Source organism: Capra hircus, chromosome 4, assembly GCF_001704415.2.
Source record: "Capra hircus breed San Clemente chromosome 4, ASM170441v1, whole genome shotgun sequence".
In the NCBI taxonomy this organism is placed as follows: domain Eukaryota; kingdom Metazoa; phylum Chordata; class Mammalia; order Artiodactyla; family Bovidae; genus Capra; species Capra hircus.
The window spans coordinates 5,464,303-5,487,033 of record NC_030811.1 but is presented as its reverse complement, the minus strand read 5'-3'; the positions used below and the strand labels follow the sequence as shown (position 1 = coordinate 5,487,033).

The following is a 22,731-nucleotide window of genomic DNA, read 5'->3' as shown; positions in this document are numbered from 1 at the left end:
CACAGCTGAGCTCTCTCAGCTCCCAGCGCCCAGAGCCCTTTCTCCTGCTCTCGGTACAAACAGTCTGTCTGTCCCCCTGCCCCGCCACCTGTGGTTCCCAAACCACTGCCTCAAGGGACAGCCAAGAGCCCAGGAGACAATGGAGCCCGGGGATGCATGGGGCTCTCAGCAAGAAAGGACAGGGTCCCAGCAGGACAAGGCCTTTCTGCCAGATCGTGATGGCCGCAGGACTCTGTTCCCCCCAGACGGAGGCCGCCACCCATGTGGGTGGCGGTTAACACCAGGCCACCCACAGTTAACACCCTGCCGTCCATACTCATAATCCACACCTCACCACCCCCACACACTGCTGTCCACACCCCAATGTCCACATGCCCACCACCTACACACTCACCGTCCACACCCCAGCATCCACACCTCACCATCTACACACTCACCGTCCACACCCCAGGGTCCACACCGCAGCGTCCATACCCCACCATCCACACCTCACCATCTACACACTCACCATCCACACCCCACCGTCCACACCTCACCATCTACACACTCACCGTCCACACCCCAGGGTCCACACCGCAGCGTCCATACCCCCCCCACCCACCATCTCACACCTCACCATCTACACACCCCACCATCCACACCCCACCCCGTCCCACCACTCCACTCACCCGATCCACCACACCTCACCTCTCCACACCCATCCACACCACCCCACCCATCCACACCCCACTGTCCACACCCCACCATCCACACCTCACCATCTACACACTCACCATCTACACACTCACCATCCACACCCCAGCATCCACACCCTACCATCCACACCCCACTGTCCACACCTCACCATCTACACACTCACCGTCCACACCCCAGTGTCCACACCCCAGCATCCACACCCCACCATCCACACCTCACCATCTACACACTCACCATCCACACCCCAGCATCCACACCTCACCATCTACACACTCACCATCCACACCCCACCATCCACACCTCACCATCTACACACTCACCGTCCAATCCCCAGCGTTCACACCTCACCATCCACACCCCACTGTCCACACCTCACCATCTACACACTCACCGTCCACACTCCACTGTCCACACCCCACCATCCACACCTCACGGTCCATGCCCCGCCGTCCACACTCATAATCCACACCCCACAGTCCACACCGCAGCATCCACACCCCACGGTCCACACCCCACCGTCCACACCGCAGCATCCACACCCCACGGTCCACACCCCACCGTCCACACCCCACCATCCACACCTCACCATCTACACACTCACCGTCCACACTCCACTGTCCACACCCCACCATCCATACCTCACAGTCCACGCCCTGCCGTCCACACTCATAATCCACACCCGATGATCCACACCCCAGCATCCACACCCCACGGTCCACACCCCACCGTCCACACCCCACCATCCACACCTCACCATCTACACACTCACCGTCCACACCCCACTGTCCACACCCCACCATCCATACCTCACGGTCCACGCCCTGCCGTCCACACTCATAATCCACACCCGATGATCCACACCCCAGCATCCACACCCCACCGTCTACACCTCACCATCTACACACTCACTGTCCACAACCCACTGTCCACACACCACCATCCACACCCACTGTCCACACCTCACCGTCCACACCCACTTCCCTCACCCCACTGCCCTCACCCCACTGTCCACACCCCACAGGTTCCATCCCTGGTCAGGGAGCTAAAATTCCACATGTTGCTCCATTAAAACAAAAACATGAGATGGGATGAATGCGACTCAAACCAAGACTGTCCCGCTTCCAATACAGGCTCTTCTGCAAAACCACAAGGCTTCCGGCCCCCAAACCACAGCAGAATCTGTCCAGACCCCACTGTCCACACCCCACCACCCACACACACCACCATCGACACACACCTCTGTCCACACCCACCGCCCACACACACCACCATCCACACCACTGCCCACGGTGCGGATGCGCGCGCCAAGGAAACAGCAGGATGGCCAGGCGCACGTGGGCTGCGCCATCAGGGCGGGAGCAGGACGAGGGAGGGAGGCTGGAGGCAGAAGGAAGGGGACCGGGAATGGGCCCAGCCCACGCCCCCACCCAGCAGATGGGCCCAGAAGACTTGTCTGCTTGCTTAAATAGAATGTATCAGGTTCCAGGGATACTGACTCACACCCTGCCTTCACTACCGAAAGGATGCTGCCGGCAGTCAGACGAAAGGAATAACACAAGGAAAACCAGCCGCCACGAGTGGGGCGGGCCTGGCGTGAGCTGTACCCCCGGCTCAGTCCCCCCGGGCTGCAAGCCCGGCCCCCGGCCTGTTCTCAGGGCTTCTCCAACACCGAGCCAGAGGAAGGAGAGGATGACATCAGAATAGCTGATTCATTTCAGTTTGCAACGCCCCAGGCCCACTGAGGTCATTAATTCTCTCACCAGCCTCAGGTGCTATTTGACAAATAAAGCGACTTAGGTTCAGGGACGCCAGGAGGCTCCTGGTGGGAAACCGAGGTCGCAGAACCTCAGCTCCTTGTCACCATCATTTCAAGGCCAGGTCCTCGGAGCACGCATGGCGGACAGGTGCGTCCATCTGCCGGGGAGCTTTAGGCTGCTTCTGGGAGGGCATGTCTGTCTTTGCTCCACCCCATAAGGACTCGGAGCATGATCAAGAAAAGTCTGCAGGAGAAAGAGCATGGATTTGGGATTCAACCCCGCCTGCTTCAAACGCTCGCCTTGCCCTCCTCACCAGCCACATCCTTAGGTGCAAGTTGCTCAGCCTATCTGAGCCTCAGCCTTCCCAGCTGTGAAAATGGGTGCAATCACTCGAACCAGGCAGAGCGGATGAAGAGTTAAATGACAAAGCACGTGACTGAGACTGTCATGGCGCGGAGCACCTCACACACTGTCTGGGAAGCGTATACATCACAATGCCATCCCAAGGTGACCTAATGGTCTGAGAACAAGAAACACGAGGGACAGCGTCCCCACAGGGACACGGTTGGTGCCTCTCGGCTGGGGCGGCAACCGCAGGGAAGGGAATTAGGTCAGGCAGCAGGTTTTTCAAGCCTGGTGAAATCCAGATCTAAAGAAACAAAAGGATGAGGAAAGACAGGAGGCAGGGAGTCCGAAGAAAACAAGGCGCAAAAAACAGATGCAACAGAGGAGACAAAACAAGGAAAAGGGAGAAAACAAGGGAAACTCGCTTTTGCAGCCAAGGCTCTTGAGCATCGGTCCACTTTCTTCAGCTTTCGTGAAAGGTGGTTTCTTAGGGGATCCAAAGACAATCACCAGTAGAATTTTTGGAAAAGAACATTAGGGAAAAAACACCGCATGAGTGCGTGCGTGCTCCAGTCGTGTCTGACTCTTTGCAACCCTCTGGGCTGTAGCCCGCCAGGCTCCTCTGTCCATGGGATTCTCCAGGCAAGAATACTGGAGTGGGTTGCCACGCCCTCCTCCAGGGGATCTTCCCGACCCAGGGATCGAACCTATGTCTCTTGTGTCTCTTGCACTGGCAGGCAGGCTCTTTACAACTAGCGCCACCTGGGAAGCCCCGGGGGGAGGGGGGGCGGCAAAAAAAACCCCAAAGCCCCAGCAAGTCTCAATGAGCCAAAGAATGATGATGGCTGTGAAAGAGCGTGTGCTGAGGATGAGGGGAGGTCAGAAGCAGAGGCTGTGAGGGTAAGAAAGTCAGGGCCTAGCCTGGGCAGAGGGGTGTCACAGGCACGTCCACGGGAGGAGGGAAAAGTCATCTCCCTTGCCCGGTGACATTCAGGATCCTTCGTCTCTCATCGCTGGCTCCCTGCAGACCACCGAGGTCCCCAGAGCTCCACGCTGGGGGTCCGCCCATCACGGGGCAGCTGTGGTCAAGACTTGTGTGTCCACAATCCGCCTGTCAGAGGCTGGAGGTAAACACCCCCGTCCCTGCCGTCCAAGTCCTCAGGGCCTGCTTTGGCTCCCGGCGTCAGCTGGCTGTGGGGCATGGCCGTTCAGCCTGGGGACTCGGGTGCCAGATGGCCTGGGCTTGGGAGGCTGGTCCCTGCTGCAAAGATTTCCCCACCTGAGAACGGGAACATCAGCAGCCTTGCCTCACAGGTGGGGCGCCCCGGCAGGCTACCTAAGTGACCATCGGCTGTCTGTATGAGCCACTGTTCCTTCCCCGTCCAGGCTGACCTTGAGCATCACATGGACCAGGTGCCATCTCCATGGGGCCGTGGAGGTGGGCACAGCGCCTTCTTCCACCTTCAGAACCACCCCAACCTCTGTTTCTCGTCCCTGGGCCAGAAGGGATGGAAGAGACGAAGTGCAGCAGGTGGCGCCGTGGCCGTTCCAAGGAGGGTCTGGTGTGCTGGGTGCTCCTCCGGGGCCCCTCTTCAGGGGTGAGGGGCTCATTCCCGGCTGCTGGCAGGACTTCTTTCAAGGTTTGCCTTGCCCAAGGCCCACCGCCCTCATTGGGTGCATGACTGACCGGCCCAGCACCAGCTAGGGGTGCGGACTGAGGGACGGCTCTGCCCCTCCCCTGTCTCACCCTGCCTCCTTCCCTCCCCAGGAGTCGACCCCAAAGCTCCCCTGTGTGTGATCAACACCCCCAGTGCACACCTCCACCCGAGTCCGCTCACCCAGGAGCCCAACACAGGACACATGGTGAACAGGCGGTTGAAGCTGACGCTTGCTTGTAGCTTCAAGAAAGATGGGGGTGGTGTGACAGTTGTGTGGACAGGTGCCTGGGCGCCTCCTGCCATTTCAAAGTCTAGGTATTTTAATGATGCTTTCTCAGGACTGGACCAGGTGGTCCTCGGGGGACACTGAAAAAGCCACGTCTCTCCCAACTCAGATTCTAAATGACCCCTCCCCTCCTCTTCTGCCCTTTTCTTTCCTGTGAGTGTGGGGGAAAGCGGAGATAGAGACACCAAAGTCCTGCCTCCTCGGTGCTCCTGGACCACAACAACACCGACTGGAGGCAAAGCGATGTTGTAATTCCTTTTGGATGCTGCTGGAAGTCCTGCAACTTCAGAGTTTTCTAAAGGTGAGATGGGTTTGCTTTGACCTACAAAACCAAAGGTGCGTTGGTAGAAGCCAGAATGCTGTTTAGGGAGTGTTGCGGTAGGGGACACTCTGGGTGCTTTGAGAAACAGCTAATGGAACAGAAATTCCCCCCAAAGAACCTGAGGGAGTGCGAGAGGAGCCCAGCCTCCATCTCCCTCAAGGACCCCTCTTCCTGCAAGACTGGGGCACAAATGGCAGATCCAATGCCCCCTTCTCCCTGCTGGCCCCCGCCAGTCCAGGGGAGTTTTCAGAAGCTGAGGAAATCAACCCTGGATACTCAATGGAAGGACTGATGCTGAAGCTGAAGCTCCAATGCTTTGGCCACCTGATGCAAAGAGTCGACTCATTAGAAAAGACCCTGATGCTGGGAAAGATTGAGGGCAGGAGGAGAAGGGGACGACAGAGGATGAGATGGTTGGATGGCATCGCCGACTTGATGGACATGAGTTTGAGCGAGCTCCAGGAGATTGTGATGGACAGGAAAGCCTGGCGTGCTGCAGTCCATGGGGTCGCAAAGAGTGGGACACGATCAAGCGACAGGCCTCAGAAAGCTCAGAGAACCGGCGTGCTCTGAGGAGGGGCCAGACGCTGGCCAGCATCTCTCACGTCGGTCACGGAACAGATTCGGGAAAAGCTGGCCCCGAGGCTTACAGCAGGGTGAGGAGGACGCTGCGGGGGGCAGGGTTGCTGCACCTCTGCACAGACTTCCCTCGGCACCAGCGAGCGCTCACTCAGGACCCGGGGACAAAGCTGGTCCTGAACTGAGCTGAATTGGAGGGTGGGTGAGGGGGGCCCCCCAGCAAGACCAAGACCACCGCCATCTAGGCCTCCAGCCACTCCCTGGGAAGGGCTGCATGTGGAGCAGGTGTGAAGCCACTGGCTCCCCTTGGAGACAAGGAAAAGAAAACAAGGGGAAACGAACTGCGACCTTGACCTTGAAGGTGGAGCCAAGCCCTCCTCCGGATCTTCGCCCGAGCTGCTGGCAGGGCTCGCGGGGCGAGGCCCTGGGACAGGAAGCGGGTGACCCCGGGGGCACGCCAGCTTCGTGCCCAGAAGGGCGGCCAGCCCGGAGCTGGCCTCGCTCGGGCAGAAGCTGAGGGTCTGTGACACTTGGCACTTCCTCTCTGCCACACTGGCTCAGCCACTAACCAGCTGAGTGGACCCACGTCCCCAAACCCATGAGCCCTCTTGTTCAGGGACCACGCTGTCGACCTTTTGCTGCGCGGATCTGTGAGAGGTGCCAGCCTCCCGCTGGCAGACTCCGTCTCGGATCACGGGAGAAAGATGCCACCTGGTGAAGCAACCTCTGGGCTCCTTGGGGTCCGAACCCCCTCAGCTCCGGGTGAGGACAGTGGGCTGACCCGCCAGGAATGCATACACACCCCCTCCTCGGTCCAGGGTTCAGCACGTGTGAGTGACACGCCTGCTTAGACAGCGGCCGTCTCGTGTAGCAGAGGGGACTCTGGGCTTACAGGACTCTCCACGTCGGGGTCGGGGCTGGAATGTCCCCGTCTGTCACGTGGCCCAAGACTCTTCCCACGGTGGGCCCCAGCCCTGCTGTTGGCATTGAGGGCTGGGAGGGGCACTCGGTGGTCAGGCACCTGCAGTGTCCCCAGGCATCACAAAATCACAGGATGCTAGCCCCTGGAGGGCCCTGCCAGCCCCAGGGGAGGCTCCATCTCCCCCATCAGATGCTTTCACCCCTCCCTAAAGAAGAGCTATCAACGCACAGCCTGGGAGGAGACCCCAGCCTCAAGAGGGAGGCAGGAGGCAGAGGCCGGCACGTCCAGCAGCTCTAGGAGAGGCCCGTGGAACCAGGAGGCAGAAAAACGGGCCAACAGGCTCATCTGAACCACTTTTCTAGGTTCCACATATATGCATTACTCTACGATATCTGCTTTTCTCTCTTTCTGACTTAATTCACTCTGTATGACCGAGGAGGCTATCTGCAAAGCAGAAAGAGAGACACAGACGTAGAGAACAAACACACGGACACCAAGAGGGGAAAGAGGGGTGGGATGAGCTGGGAGACTGGGATCGACATATACACACTGCTACATAAAACATTCACTGGAAGGACTGATGCTGAAACGGAAACTCCAGTACTCTGGCCACCTGATGTGAAGAGCTGACTCCTTGGACAAGACCCTGATGCTGGGAAAAGATTGGAGGCAGGAGGAGAAGGGGACAACAGAGGATGAGATGGCTGGATGGCATCACCGACTCGATGGACATGAGTTTGAGCAAGCTCCGGGAGCTGGTAATGGACAGGGAGGCCTGGCGTGCCGCGATTCATGGGTTTGAAAAGAGTTGAACACGACTGAGCGACTGAACTGAACTGAACTGACCTGACATAAAAAGTAGGTAACTAATGAGAACCTACTGGGTAGCTCAGGAAACTCAATCAATGCTCTGTGATGACCTAAATGGGAAGGAAATCCAAAAACAGAGGGGATACATGTATACGTATAGCTGATTTACTTTGCTATACAGCAGGGACAAAGATTGAAGGTGGGAGGAGAAGGGGACGACAGAGGATGAGATGGTTGGATGGCATCACCGACTCAATGGACATGAGTTTCGGTAAACTCCGGGAGTTGGTGATGGACAGGGAGGCCTGGCGTGCTGCAGTCCACGGGGTGGCAAAGAGTCGGACATGACTGAGCGACTGAACTGAGGGACTAAGACAACATACTCTGAAAAAAATTTTAAAAAACAACCACAACAAAAACAGGCTGAAAAAGCATCTCACCTTCCTTCTCTGTGACAGAGCATAACCAGAACTTGCAGAAACCCACTCTCCTCCCCCATTCCACCTCCTGCCTGCGCCCCCCGGGCTCCTCCATCCCAGCCCCAGCCCTCTCACCCCGCCCCTGCCCCTGCCCCCGGGCTCCTATCGCCAGCACGTCTCCTCCCCGCCTTCCCACAGAGGGTTCCAGCCCACGCCTGCAACAGCGGAGGTGACAGGCAGAAGCACAGACAGACTTCACCCGAGAGGGACCCACGGCACCCAAGGCCACAGCCACAGACCCCTGATCCCACCTCGCCCGGGGATGAGCTGGGGGCGCCCAGCCCCCCGACCCCACCTGCAGCCCAAGGGGCCCCGAAGGCCCTCCACACACTCTGGAATCAAAGCACAAAATCCCCGGGTGAGCCTCAGCGCTGCGTGCCCAGGGGATGAGGACAGACACACGTTCACCCCAGCAGGCCAGCTGCTCAGCACCTTCTCCAAGGCTGTCGCAGTCCAACCCAGGGGAGCACACACCCTCTGGGGCCAGCGATTCCTCTGGGGGCGGTGGGGGGAGGTGGGAGAGACTCCGGGAGCCCCCAAGGGGTGTCCCAACCCCCAAGTGGAGCTTGCCGGGCTCGTATCTGCGCCCACCACCCATTCCCAGCAGCCTTCTGGCTTCGCTGTTTGGCATCTGCAGTTTCTCATCACCAACATCAAGGAAGAGGTGTCCCTGGGCGAAGTGTTTCCTTGGGGCTGGGAGACGAAGGCGCAGGTGCGTGCCGCTCTCAAAGGAGCACGCGGTCCAGCTAAGGAGACAAGGGTCTGGCCCCCACGTGGCCCCGACCCTGGACCACCCTTAAGGGCCATCCCCAGGGGGCTCAGCTGAAGCCCGCTGTGACGGCTCCAGCGTCCAGCTTCTCCCTCTGCCCCATCGGCTTTCTTTCCTTCCCCTGCCATGGAAGGACCAAAGCGAGAAGCAGCAGAGGTGCGCTGGCTGAGGACAAGTTTTAGGTGAAGGTCACAGACATCACTGAGAGGCAGCTCACCATGCAACAAGGAACATAACCCAAAATGTCCATTTCGCTTTTATAAAGGTTTATTATTTTATTTCTGGCTGTGCTGGATTTTCACTGCGGCACCCGGGCTTTCTCTACTTGCAGAAAGTGGGGGGGCTGCTCTTCACTGCAACGCGCGGGCTTCTCACGGGTTCCAGGGCGTGGACGTCAGCGGCTGGGGCTCCCGGACTCTAGGGCGCAGGCTCAGTTGCTGCAGTGCACAGGCTTAGTTGCTCCGCGGCACGTGGAATCTTTCCAGACCAGGGATCGAACCCGTGGTCCCCTGCGTTGGCAGGTGGATTCTTTACCACTGGACCACCAGGGATGCCTCCATTTGACTTTAACTCGTATTCTACTGGGACTTCCCACGTAGCTCAGCCAATAAAGCATCTGCCTGCCATGCGGGAGACCTGGGTTCAATACCTGGGTTCAATTCCTGGGTCGGGAGGATCCCCTGGAGGAGGAAATGGCAACCCACTCCAGTATTCTGGCCTGGAGAATCCCATGGACGGAGGAGCCTGGCAGGCTACAGTTCATGCGATCGCGAGAGTCGGACATGAGTTGGCGCTTTCTTTCTTCCTTCTTTCTTCATATTTTATTACCATCATAAATGCAGTCCCCACACACCCAGCCTCCGGAGCTGTGCTCTCAGCCTTCCCTGAAAACTGAGGTCACCACGTCCAGAGAAGGAGAGCAGACAGCAGCGCAAGCCTGGAGCCTGGGTCTGCGCTGAAAGGATTCTACGGTCGCTCACCCCTGCCCGCAGCCCCGACTCGAGCCAGCGCAAAACAGAGCTGCTTTGAAAACGTTTTCTGTCTACCCCGAGGTGCAGACACCCCTGCAGAGCTCCACGCAGGCCAGGCAGTTGGGACCGGGCTCCCCAGAAGCACCCCCCACCCTCACCTGTGCCATGAGTCGCCCAGCTGCCCGGAGGGCTTCCTCTCTTCCTGACATTCCTCCAGGAAAAAACCCGAGTTTCGCTGCCTGCTTTGCCACCGTGGCCCATCATGGGACCCTGGAGCCTGCCTCCTCTGTGGTCCGCAGCAGTGATCTGTCCTCTCTACTCCGGGGTCACCACGCAGGCTCCGGACCACTTCCATGCCTGGTGGGGTAGTCTCGCCACCCGGCTCCCCCTCTAACCCAGGTGGATACTGCCGCCCAGGCATTTCCCTCTGTCTTGGAGCCGAGAATATTCTATTACCTGAGCTCCAAGGTCATTTCAGAAATCTCAAAATACACCTAATGAGCAAAGAAGAGTGGCGAAAAGCTACCTCTCCGCTCTCCTGGCACTGGCCTCTTCCCAAGGGCAAAGCAGCTCCCCAGAGGCTCACCTCTCCTTAGTGATGAAAGCAGGCTGGGGTGGGGGGGCGGCTATCAAATACCAGCCTCCAGAGGACCTGGGCTCCTCACCCTCGCTCATAGCCCCTGAGTGCTCACTTGTCCTCAGGATGAAGCAGTTTCCATACGATCCTGGCGCCCAAGCCACGTGCAGACCCTAGACTGCAATCCTCTTTGTAGTATGTATGACACAGAGTATCATTAATACTATCTAGCAATTGTACAGTTAATAATATGGTATTAAACAATAATACTATTACACATCAACCTGTTTAAAGATCTTGGGCTTCCCTGGTGGCTCATGCAATTAAAAAAATCTGCCTGCCATGCAGGAGAGCTGAGTTCAATCCCTGGGTCGGGAAGATCCCCTGCAGGAGGAAATGGCAACCTACTCCAGTATTCTTGCCCGGAGAATTCCATGGACAGAGGAGCCTGGCAGAAGACAGTCCATGGGGGTCACAAAGAGTTGGACAAGATTGAGCAACTAACACTTTAAGATCTTAATATAGTAATAAGTATATTATAAAGTAATATTTAATAGTTATAATGTATGATATGTGCAATATGTTATTCTATATTACACATAATTATAATTCAATTATGTAATTGGGCTTTCCTGGTGCCTCAGCTGGTAAAGAATCCACCTGCAACGTGGGAGACCTGGGTTTGATCCTTGGGTTGGGAAGATCCCCTGGAGAAGGGAAAGGCTACCCACTCCAGTATTCTGTCCTGGAGAATTCCACAGACTATATAGTCCATGGGGTCACAAAGAGTCGGCCACGACCGAGCGACTTTCACTTTCACTTTTCACATTATGTAATTATATCTGTACAACATATAGTATATAAATATATAGTAATAAGATTAAGATTCTTGCATACATTATTAATTATCATATTTATATATGTTTGAGAAGGATAAATGTTTGCTGTTTTAAGCCACTGTGATTTGGGGTATTTGGTAGCAAACGTGAACCTGTGTGGGGACTTGTGCCCAGAGCACCCCATGTAGGCGCTAAGCCTGTGAGGTGGGGGTGAGCCCGTCCTGGTTATAGTTTGACTCTTAGCCCTGCCCAGTGCCTGGCACACAGAGGGCTTTTGGTAAATGTTTGGTAACTTGGTAAGAAGCCCTGCAGCCGTTTGACAGAACGCCCAGCACACAATGTCTTGATTCCTGCTTTGCTGTTTATCCTAATATTCAGTTATTTAAAAGAAAAAGACAAAATGAAAAAGAACTACAAAATAAGATCTATGAAATTATAAATGGCAGGTTATTTATTTTCGAGATGAGATGGGTAAATCACAGGCTTCAAAGCCCTTCTGTAAAACGGAGCAAATAAACACCTGGTCAACCCCAAGGGCAAACCCGTGGAAGGCGGACCAGATCTTTCATTTTCCCTGTGCCCATCCTGGGGCTGGTGTCTGTCCTGCCTGGCAGTCTTGCCTCCCACCCCAGGCTGCCTGGACCACTCATGGGCATCAGTGTGGGGCGGGGGCAGACCAAAGCGGGGACATCAAAAACTCAAGTTAAACACAACAGAGCTTTCTTGGCAGGTTGTACTAGAACAGGCGGGTGCTGTGGACAGCCTCATCTGCTTTCTCTGTGATAAGGATAATAATACTGATAATGATGATTATAGTATTTCACAGGGTTATTTCAGGGATGAAGAGAGTCAGCTTATACACAAGCACACGCTTGACATCCTGGGCAAGGGCTCCATCAGTATTGCTAAATCTGATGACAACGTGTCGTCCCAGAGGGTATCTGATTGTCAGTAACATTGATAACAAATGGAACTACCCATCGAGGACCATCCGAATTGCTAGGAGAAAGAAAGCGCCTCGGGGTGCTCATTATACAATCTCCTGTGGACAAGACTGTCCGGGGATGACCACACAATGACCACTGACCCCAACAGTGCTGTGAAGGCAGGGACCCTGCTGGGTGAGGCCCTAGGGTCCCATAATGCACCACAAACAAACGGTGGGTATCTTTTTTAAAGCCTATTTAACTTTTTTTAAAAAGGTGCTTTTTTTTGGATGTGGACCACTTTTAAAGTCTTTACTGAATTTATTACAATACTGTTTGTTTTATGTTTTGGTTTTTCAGCCATGAGGCTTGTGGGAGCTTACCTCTCCAACCAGGGATGGCACCCACACCCCTGTATTGGAAGGCAAACTCAACCACTGGACCACCAGAGAAATCCCCAAACAATGTGCATTTAAAACTACAGAAACTCTCTCTCAGTTCCGGAGGCCAGAGCCTGAAATCAAGGTGTGGGCAGGGCCACACCCCCTCGGAACCCCAGGGGAGGGCCCTCCCTTGCTCCTTCAGTCCCTGGTAGCCCCAGGGATCCTTGGCTTATGACAGCACCTCTGTAGCCTCTGCCTTGTCTTCCCATGATCTTCCTTCTGTGTCCATGCATCCATGTGTAAGTCGCTTCAGTCGTGTCCGACTCCTTGCGACCCTATGGACCGTAGCCCGCCAGGCTCCTCCGTCCACGGGATTATCCCAGGCAAGAACGCTGGAGTGGGTTGCCATTTCCTTCTCCAGGGGATCTTCCCGACCCAGGGGTCGAACCTGCCTCTCTTATGTCTCCTGCTTGACCACTAGCACCACCTGGGCAAGCCCCTCTGTATCCACGTTTCCCTCTTTTTTATAAGGACACCAGTCGTACTGATCTCAGCTTAACTTGGCCATTCTATTTGCAGAGACCCTACTTCCAAATCAGGTCACAGTCACCACTACCAGAGGTTAGGATTACAGCATCTTTCGGGAGACACAAGTCAGCCATGATCCCGTTCAGCTCTGTATCCTCAACGCCTAACACAGGACCTGTGAAACAGACAGAAATGGGCTCACGGGTTTCCCAGTTCCAGCTCTACAGGAGCCCAGCTGTAAACACGCTCCCAGCAACCTAGCTCCCCATTTCCTTCAAAATGAGAAGCTGGCCCCCCATCCTAAAATTCCAGCCCTGTCATATCCTTCCTCCTGTCCCCCGCCCCAAGCACCAGTGAGGACCCCAGGGCCACCTGCCCAGCTCTGCACTGAGCCCCCGCCGGGTCCCCGCAGAAGGTGGGCAGGGCTGCACGGCTCCCACAGCTAGGACCTGGCCTCAGCCGCCTGGAAAAAAGGCTGGACCCCTGGGGTGACCCAGAGCAAAGTGGTCTTTGTTGTCCACTCATCAGCGACTTCGCTGCCAGGTCAGAGTATATCAACACACAGAGGCTCTGGCATGAGGCCCCAAAGCCCGGATGATATCTGATGGGCGTGTGACAAGCCGTGAGCTGGCAGAGAAGGGCTTCCTGTCAACAGGAAGGGAAGGATGCGGATCAAATCATTTTCAAAGCAGGCAGAGGAAGAAAGAGATGAGCGAGATTGGGGTTAACCGTTCCGACGCCGGGCTCTCTCTCCCCTGTGGCTCCCCCGCCATCTAACAGCAAGGTCATGGTTGACTGACCAAGCAAATGAAGGACGTCTTCACCTCGGGTGCTCAGCACTGCATCGGCCACTGTCTGTCCCTTATCCTAAAGCCTTTGACCACAGGCTGACATTTGGTTTGCTGTCCGGGGATATCAAGATGGGCTTGGCCACTGTCCGGAAAGAGGTGGGAGTCACAGGCGTTCACGTGTGATGATACCCACTGTTCTGGGTCAGAGCGGGCGTAGTGGGTGGGGGAGGATGGGGAAGGAAAGCCAGATTCTAACCCAGCTCTTCCAGGGTCTGTGGCCTGTTGGGTGACCTGAGTAACCCCATAATAGTGAAATAGTGCCCAGAAACAGACATCGCTGGCAGTGAGCTGAATATATCAAGACGGGAAAAGCAGAAGAAAAACAGTCAAGAAACAGCATCACCTGGGCTTCTCTAGTGGCCAAGTGGTTTAAGAATCTGCCTTTCAACTCAGGGGTTGCACGTTTGATCCCTGCTCAGGGAAGGAGGATCCCACATGCCTTGGGGCAACTAAACCCAAGAGATGACAATGACTGAGGCCCCGGGCCACAATTGGAGTCTGTGCCCCACATCAAAAGACCCTGCCTGCTGCAACCGAGATCCCACATGCCGCAACGAAGATTCGAGGCAGCCAAATTAATGAACATCAAAAAAACAAAAAAAAGAAACAGCATCATCAAAGAGCACATTTACGTGTCTGGATGGTTTCAGAAGACACAAGCTGATGCGCTGAAGTTAAAGAAAATGAAGTCTGAGCAGGTGAAAAGCCCTTAGCAAGTTAAGACGTGCTTCCAGTTTTTCTGGAGTCAGACTTGGGTCAAAAGGGAAACCCCTGGGGGCAGATCAGTAATAGAAGACAGCTTTGCTAGATTTTTACTGGAGGAGGAAACAGGCAGGGAAAGATACCCGTGAAGCGCTGAGAACAGGATCAAGTTTATGATGTGTGGAAAGACAACATTGAACACACATGTGCGGGGCTGCTGCTGCTGCTGCTGCTGCTGCTGAAACCTCGGGACTAGTGTCCTTTTGGTGCAATAATGACCCTGGATTTCAGTGATCACATTTGTCATGAGGCCACGAGGCAGTGCTCAGAGCCCGGTTTACACAAGGATCTTGAACCCTCCACAGACAGGTGCTAGGAAAGAGCGGGCCCAGGGCAGCAGAGGCTAGATTTGACGATAGGGTCACCAACCATGGGATGGGGGATGCCCTGTTCTCAGCTGGGGACAAGCTGTAAAGTGGGGACAAGAAGATGAGACGGAATCCAGCCTGTGAGTCACTGGATGTGTGATTCTGCAAATCCACGTGTTTCGTGCTCAGCTTAGGTCACTAGGTGAGCCGGACCACGGAGGTCCGTGCATAGTCTGTAGGGCGGAATCTTCAAGGAAGGGTACCCCTATATCCATCCTCTGCCTACCTGTCCCCGCCCCCGCACAGGCCCAGAGCTGGACTGTGCGTAACTGTGCATTCAGCCAACGTGCTACATGAAGCCCCCCTCCCCCCACCGCAGTCAGTCTAGCTCACACCCTGCAAGCTGCAGAGAGACATCCAGGCCTCGTTCATAAACCCAGGAGCCACAGAACAGTTCTGGGGCCTCCATTATTGGCTCCTCTGCCTCCTCCCGTCCCTGTATCACGCTCTGGGCCCTATAAGAGCCTGTGTTCAGGGCGCCCAAAATGCATCAAGCCACTGAAGGGCAGAGTCAAGCAACAGTGCACTGAGGTCTAAGGGGCTGGACCACCACCGGTTACGCAGGCTGGGGGCCTGTCTGGACACTCATCTTTATCTGGGAGCCAGAGCCACTCTGCCTTTGTTCTACCATCAGCAGCCAAGAGTCTCTCTTCTCAACGGCAGGTGGAAGAGTGCAGATGCTAGAGAGAGGAAGGAGAGATACACAGAAACTTAGATGGGGCGATGGACAGACTGATAGAAAGAATAACACAGGGGCAGGGGGCTTCCCCGGTGGCTCAAGTGGTAAAGAATCTGCCCGCCAAGTGCAGGAGATGCAGGAGGCATGGGTTCAACCCCTGGGTCAGGAAGACTCGCCTGGAGAAGAAAATGGCAAGCTACCCCGGGACTCTTGCCTAGGAAATCCCATGGACAGAGGAGTCTGCCTACAGTTCACGGGATTGCAAAAAAGTCAGACACGATGGAGCACACACAAAGAGTCAGAGCCCACACACTGAGGCAGTTGGAAAGCAATTCTTCGTTAAATCCCTGGAGGCCTGAGAGTTACCCAGAAGACTTCTCAAAAACAAAGAACCACAGGTCCCACACCCTAGAGATGCTGATTCAGCAGTTCTGGACTGAGACCTAGGATTGTACATTTTAAGCAAACGCTGGGTGGATCGACTTAGGCTGGTCCGTGAGCTGCACTTTGAAAAACACTGTCTTAAACCTTAACCCATCTTGCTCAAGGTGGTACACGTCGACCAAGGTCAAGGCCAAAGATGCCACACACACCCACACCTTGCCTCATGGCACCCGCTTTCCCTTCACTGAGGCTTTAGCCCAGGAAGTTCCAGTGGTGGGGTGGGCAGTGAGCGGTCCTGCGGGGGCAGAAGGCAGCTCCCAGTCCCGGGTGGGGCCCCCTCCTTCACACCCTGCCCAGCAGAGCGGATCTGGCTGGAGGGAGGCTACTGGTCCCAGGCCCATCTACAGGGTGAAGGGCACGGGGCTTTAGGCAACGCGAGGCTTCCCTCTGGAGACATCACAAGCAAAGACGTCCCCAGCAACTGGCCCAAGCCACGCTGGGTCTCCATGACCTCTGAGGCCAGCCAACTGCTCCTGGCTCTATTTCTAGGCTGTCTCCGGGGACTGACAAGGATTTCTGCTGCCCCTCTCCCAGGAGACGCCGGGGCTGGGCACTCTGGCAGCAGTAAATATCGGGCCACTGCCTCGGACCGAGGCTGACCTCCCCCAGCTGCCTCCATGTCCCCACGGGCCCCCACGTGGGTCGTTCTCTCCAAAGTCCTCCCTTCCCCCCGACCTCCTGCCCCATCATTGGCTTGTGAACAGTCCCAGAGTCCCACAAGATGGTCAAAGAGACAGCCAGCGGTCACCACTTACAGTAAGACTGCGCGCTAACAGGGCACATTCTTTTTCTCGGACAGAAAGGCGGAAAGCACATGCTAACTCCCAGCAATGGCTGCTCAGGCAGAGGGTTCTGGCAGGTCGCCAGGCATAGCTAGGCTTCTAATGAGCTCTTTTCTAAAAGCATTCCCACCACCTGGATGACTGCTCTGCCTTCCATTAGGGATGAAGGCGGAGGAACGAGAACCCAGGCGAGGTGCCAGCACACGACGACTCTGAACGGTGCACTTGTCTTGCTACTTTTAAAGGCCTAGGGCAGCCTCAGAGGAGCCTGCACGCAGGCGTTCCTCTGCTCTCCCTCCTCTCTTTCCCCGGACAAGATCTAAGAGGGTGTCCCCCAAAGGTGACCCACCCCGAGCCTGAAGCCGAGCAAGGCGACACCCTCCATCAGGCCCAAGGGCCATTCTCCCTTCAGTAGAGTCCAGTTAATGAATGACTTTAGTTAGTAACTGTGGGTCTCCACTACCCACTGTCACCTAAGCCCTTAGTATATCCCCTAAAGTTGATTCCTCTTTTCTGGTATCTCAGGGCACAGCAGGTGCTGTGCTGCTGGTAGGAGGGCAGGGTAAAATGTGGTTAAGGATCTAGATTAAAAGACTTCCCTGGTGGTCCAGTAGTTAAGAATCCACCTGCCAATGCAGGGGACACGGGTTCAATACCTGAGCCAGGAAGAACCCACATGCCTCAGAGCAACTAACCCCGGGAGCCACAGCTACTGAGCCCAGGAGCTGCAACGACTGCGCTCACACGCCCGAGAGTCTGTGCTCCCCGACAAGAGAAGCCCCCACTGACCATAACCAGAGAAAGCCTGAGTGCAGCAACAAAGACCCAGTGCAGCCAAAAAAAAAAAAAAAAAAAAACTACAAAGCGAAAAATTAAGAAGAAAGATCTAGATTAAAGGGCCTAGGACCGAGGCTTGTGATGATCTCCCCCAACACCTTTGGCCATAGTTCCGTTTATGCATCAGACGTGGGGCTGGAGACCGAGTCCAGTCGTGTCCATTTCAGATAAAAAAGACCAGCTGCTTTGGACACAAGGGGTCCCAGAAGGCTTCATCATGGTGAGTGTCACTGGTCGCCACCAAATGAGCCCACCCCTGGACTGCCAGAGCCACAGTATCTTCAGGAAGCCGCTCTTTAGAATCCCGAGCGTCCTGCAAAATGAGCACTGATGTCCACCAGCTGTTGGGGGAGGAGGCAGAAGCGATGCCCTTCGATCCACTGCTCAAGTCCACCCAGGCTGTGACAGACTCACAATCCTCCCCCAAGAACCGCCTCCGGACACCAAATGTCCTGCAAACCTAAGGCCATCTCAATCCCTTGCCATCCGTCAGACACCACAGCTGACCATGTTGCATCTTGCCTCCGTCCGTTTTCTCTCATCATCACTACAGTTCAAGCCCTCAAATGCTGGTCTCCGGGTTTTTTACCCAAGCATTTGATCACTTCCCTTGACACCAGCCCAGTCTCTACAGCTCTACGACACGAAGTGCTGTTGTCCTCACTTTTAATTGCTTCTTAAAGTGAAAGTGAAGTTGCTCAGTCGTGCCCGGCTCTTTGCGACCCCATGGCCTGTAGCCGGCCAGGCTCCTCTGTCCGTGGAATTTTTCAGGCAAGAGTATTGGAGTGGGTTCCCATTTCCTTCTCCAGGGGATCTTCCCGACCCAGGAATCGAACCTGGGTCTCCTGCATTGCAGGCAGACGCTTTACCGTCTGAGCCACCAGGGAAGCCTCTGACTTGAAATTCCCCCTCAAAACAGTGAGACAATGACTTGGATTCAGTAGTTCATCCCAGGAAGCAGGCAAGGGAGTCAGGCCAGACAGAAAGAGGGTCCACCACTCTGGGAAACCGGGGCTGGGTCCTGCTGGGACCCTCGGAGGCCTCCACAGAACCCATGGTAGAACCTTTCCCCCCACCTGCATTCCTCCTTGGTGAGGGCTGCCCCTTTCGGGCATAATCCCAACCCCGGAACTCCCACTCCAGCCTGTACTCAGGCTGAGGAAGCTGCCACTATTCAAGAGGCTGCCTTGAGGAGCAGAGACACAGTGAGCAGCTGTGGTGTGGAGCGGAGCTGTCCAGCAAGGCTGCAGGGAGCCCTGGGTGGGCTCTGGGCACAACAGGAAGGACACCCATCGCATCTGCTGCAGCTTCCCAAGGGCTCCGGGGGGCATCCTCATTCCTGGGCCTAACCCCCAGGAAGGACTCCCAGAGAAGAGACAGGAGGCCAGTTAAAGTGGGATTTTGGGTAACAATGGACGGTTTTTCTTTTAGTATAATTTATCCCAAATGGTGCCTGGCACATTCATATACTAAGAAATTGTTCATTGTTTAAAATTCTAATTTAACTGGGCACTTAGTATTTCTATTTGCTAAATCTTGTAAGCCCAATTCAAGGCTCTCCTTGATCTGACCTTGACGTATTTGCGATTACCCTGATTTCTCAAACCCTTTCGTCCATGAAAAGGGGCCCTTCGCTGGGTCTGGAAACAGCCTCACACTCTCCGGCTCCAGAGGGGGTCTCAAGCTGGTTCCCTGGCAGGAGTGATCCCCCGCCATGCCCCTGACACGTCTCGGTCCTGCCTACCACCTTTGGGTGCAGTGTCTCTCTGAACATGTCCATGGCCTGCCATCTCTCCCTTCTTTCCCCTCTGAAAGCAGGTACGGCCTGCACCGGTCAACCTGTACCCTCGGGTTGTCTGCAAACAGCTGTCTGAATGCCACACTTTCCCAGCTAGCATGTAACTCTCACCCAGCCCAGCACAGGGACCCACAGGTAATGACTAGTTGGTTAGTGACAACACCCTCTTGGTTCCCCCTGCCCCCACACACACAGTAAATGCAGGCCCTGTGAGAGCAGAGACAGAGGCCCTCTCCTTTCCCGCTGGATCTCACCATCAAGCAGCGCAGCACACGTGTTGTGGAATAACTGAGTGAACGGTACTTTCTGTAAGGGCTGCGTCGGGCCAAGAATGACGTCCAAAGCAGCCAAAGTCATCACCAGCAGCAGGGGGGCTGGTGAGAAGATTCCAACTACATCGTGGCTTTTCTGCCCTCACACCTTGGCCGCTCAGTCCTTTTCCGGGTTCTGGCTTTTGCCCTCCACCTCTCCGGAGCGTGCTCCACACACGTGTTCCCATTTGAGACCAGTCTCACTTATCACCCTGAATAGGATATGGCCTGGGCACTAGACAGCGTCATTTTCTTTTCTCTCTCTTTTAAAGTAGATGCTCCGATATCAGCGTGATAGCCATACATTCATACAACAGTTTGCATTGGTACGAGCTTTCCCATGATTTATTTTTCTATCAACAGACTTGAAAGGGGGACAAAGCAGAGTTATTATCTGTTTGACAAACAGGAGAAGCTGAGTGGTTAAATGGCTCAGTCAAGTGAAACTACCAGAGGGAGGCTTGGCTACTGGTGTCTAACTTTTCATTTACAAATATAGCTCAAAATAGCTCACGTTAGGAATGTAAACAGGACTACCTCATTTTCAAATAGGATGTTTATTTATTCAAAGGCATGCTTATTCCCGCAAGCTTGGGTCACCACCCTGGTGGTCACACTGCAAGCTCGGACCCAGTCACCTGCTCCCTGAGCTCTCCCTTGCCAGGGAGGGCTGGCCACCTGTCCCACCTTGGGGCTGCTCCCTGAAGTACCCATCAGATGTCTGGGGCTCCTCCAGTACCTGACCTTCCTGGCCAGTGTTTGCCCAGAGAACTGAGAAGGAAGCGCAGTCAATAAACATCGGAGTGAAGTCTAAGAGAGTTCACAGCAGAAAATGCTTGGCCAGCCAGCCACTCCCCCACCCCAACCCCCAGCTGCCGGCTGTCAGGAAGGATTAGCTTCCAGGAGGTGTCTGTAACAAGGTGAGGTCAGAGGCAGCTCTGGGCGGGTGGGACCATCGGCATCTGTGCCCAAGACCCGTCACCCATCATCAAAATTACACTCTCCACGGAGTTCTCTTGCGTGTGTGTTTGGACACACATGTACTCGGTTAGTGAAGGCTGGGGGTGTGACCCAGCTGGGGGCTTCCTTCGGGTGCAGGTAAGGGCTGTAGGGCTCAGCATCAGACCAACCCCCCCTCCAGCCACCCAGAGTGGCTAAGGAAGGCTGCGGGGGGCCACGGGCAGGCAAACTGCAGGGTGGACGCACGACCCCTGCCCGCCACGCCCTCCAGCTGGACAAAGTCAAGCTGCAGACCGATCGATGTCGCCAAAGTCCGGCCCAGCGGCCGGCGTGGCCAGGGCTGAAGTTCGCGAGGGCCCTGCACGCCTTAGGGGGTCCGGAGCCCGCAAATGGCCTGAAACGTGCTCCCAGGGTCAGGCCCAGGGGCCGGCTGCAGAGGAGCCTCCCGCCCCGGACCCAGAGACACCCAAGGAAAGCTGAGGAGTGGGGTGCTGGGGAGCAGGGGAGGGTCCGTTTGAGGGCGCAGCTACACACAGCTGCCGCCCCCATCCCTCGCTGTCCCCACCCACCGCCCCTCCCGTCCGTCCCCAGACGCGGCGCGCGGCTCCACCTCCCCGGAGCGCAGTCCACACGGTCCTCCTTCAACAAAAACAAGCCTACGCACCGCCCCCCGCACCCGCACCGGGCGGGATCCCGGGCTACGCCCAGCCCGCCCCGCCGCAGACGGTGGGTCGCCGGGCCCCGGCGGCACGCGGGCGGGGCGGGAGACAGAGCCCGGGTCGGGCGGCGCAGCTCGGCCCAGGGCCGCCAGCAGTCCCCGGAATGGCAGGGGGGCGCGCACGGCGGCGGGGCGGCCCGCGTTAACCGCTTCCGCGCCGGCTCGGAGCGCCGCGGAGGGCGGCGAGCTGGAGGCCCCGCGGGGCCAGACTCACCGGAATGTGCACCCGCAGCGAACGCCGCTTCTGGCTGCTGTTTTTCTTGCCGCCGCTCCCGCTGGGGCTGCAAACATCTTTCTTCTTCTTGGTGTCCATGGCCGCGCTTCCCATAACTTTAAGCCGAAGTTAATTCCGGGTGACCCGTTCCTGGAATTCGGTCCTCTCCTTCCCCGTGCCCGGCCCCTGCCGTCGGCCGCGGGCGCTGTTTACTGCCCCCTCCCGCCTGAAGACACCGCGTGGGGACTTCCGCGGGAGGGAGGTGGGGCAGGGACCTCGGGCCCGCCGCTGGTGGCGGTCGGCGGGAGCGCCGGGTTCACGTGTCCGCTTCCTCCTACGGGATCGTCCGAGGAAGAACCAAAGCCCGAGGCCGTCCTGGTTCGGGGCTACGCGTGGCAGCGGGCTCCCTCCGGGTAACAAAGTTTTCTTCCTTTGGCAAGGCGAGGCAACATTTCCCAGCCTCCCGGCTCCCCGCCACTCCCCGATTCCCAGAGGTAATCGGACAGGCAGGTGCAGTTAAACACTTTGAGAAGCAGCCCTCCTATTGCCTGCGTCTGAGCGGAAGATCTGGCAAGAACGAGACGCTGTGTGTATTAACGTGAGCCTCGGCCGCAGAATAAACCAGCCCGCAGCCAGGAGCGAGGTCCGTCCTCCTTTCTGGGCGAGGGAGGGAGGGAGGAGGAGGAGGGGAAGAGGAGGTGCAAACGCGGAGACTCTGCGCAATTGGACCGAGGCGCGGCGGCGAGCGCGGCTGCTGGCGGCGGGCCGAAGAGCGCGCGGGAGCCTCGCGGGGAGCGGAGTCCCCGGCGCCCGCTCCGTCCCCCCGCCGCCGCTCCGGGGCGCCGGGGCCCGGGGCTAAGCGAAGGGCCGGGCCTGGCCCGGACGCTGGCGGGCGGCGCGGGGAGGTGGACGGCGGCGCGCCTCGAACAGGAAGTGCACGGCGTGCCGCGCGCTCCCCTCGCCGCCGCGCGCTGTCGCCCGGGGGGCTGCGGTCCCCTGCGGCCGCGGCGGCCCGGGACCAGCTCCGAGACAGGTGTCAGACCCCAGGAGACCCTCCACCCAATGTTGGTCATGAATATCTGACTCCCCCCGCCCCCGCCACACACACCCTGAAACACGCACGCGCGCCCCGCGCCCCGCAGACCCGGCGGCGGCGGAAG

At 56.7% G+C, this 22,731-nt stretch overlaps 1 protein-coding gene and 1 non-coding gene across 4 annotated transcripts in view; both read right to left on the bottom strand.

Annotated features, from left to right (window-relative positions):
• PRKAG2 (protein kinase AMP-activated non-catalytic subunit gamma 2) overlaps nucleotides 1–22,216 on the bottom strand; it is a 310,081-nt gene extending 287,865 nt beyond the window's left edge. For all 3 annotated transcript variants that reach the window (XM_018046688.1, XM_018046689.1, XM_018046690.1), the window contains exon 1: nucleotides 21,572–22,216. In XM_018046688.1, the coding sequence (XP_017902177.1) occupies nucleotides 21,572–21,685 (114 nt within the window). In that variant the 5' untranslated portion in view covers nucleotides 21,686–22,216. The remainder of the gene's footprint in view (nucleotides 1–21,571) is intronic.
• Nucleotides 18,386–18,457, bottom strand: TRNAC-GCA. Its single transcript has one exon. It is a non-coding gene; the product is annotated as a tRNA-Cys (tRNA).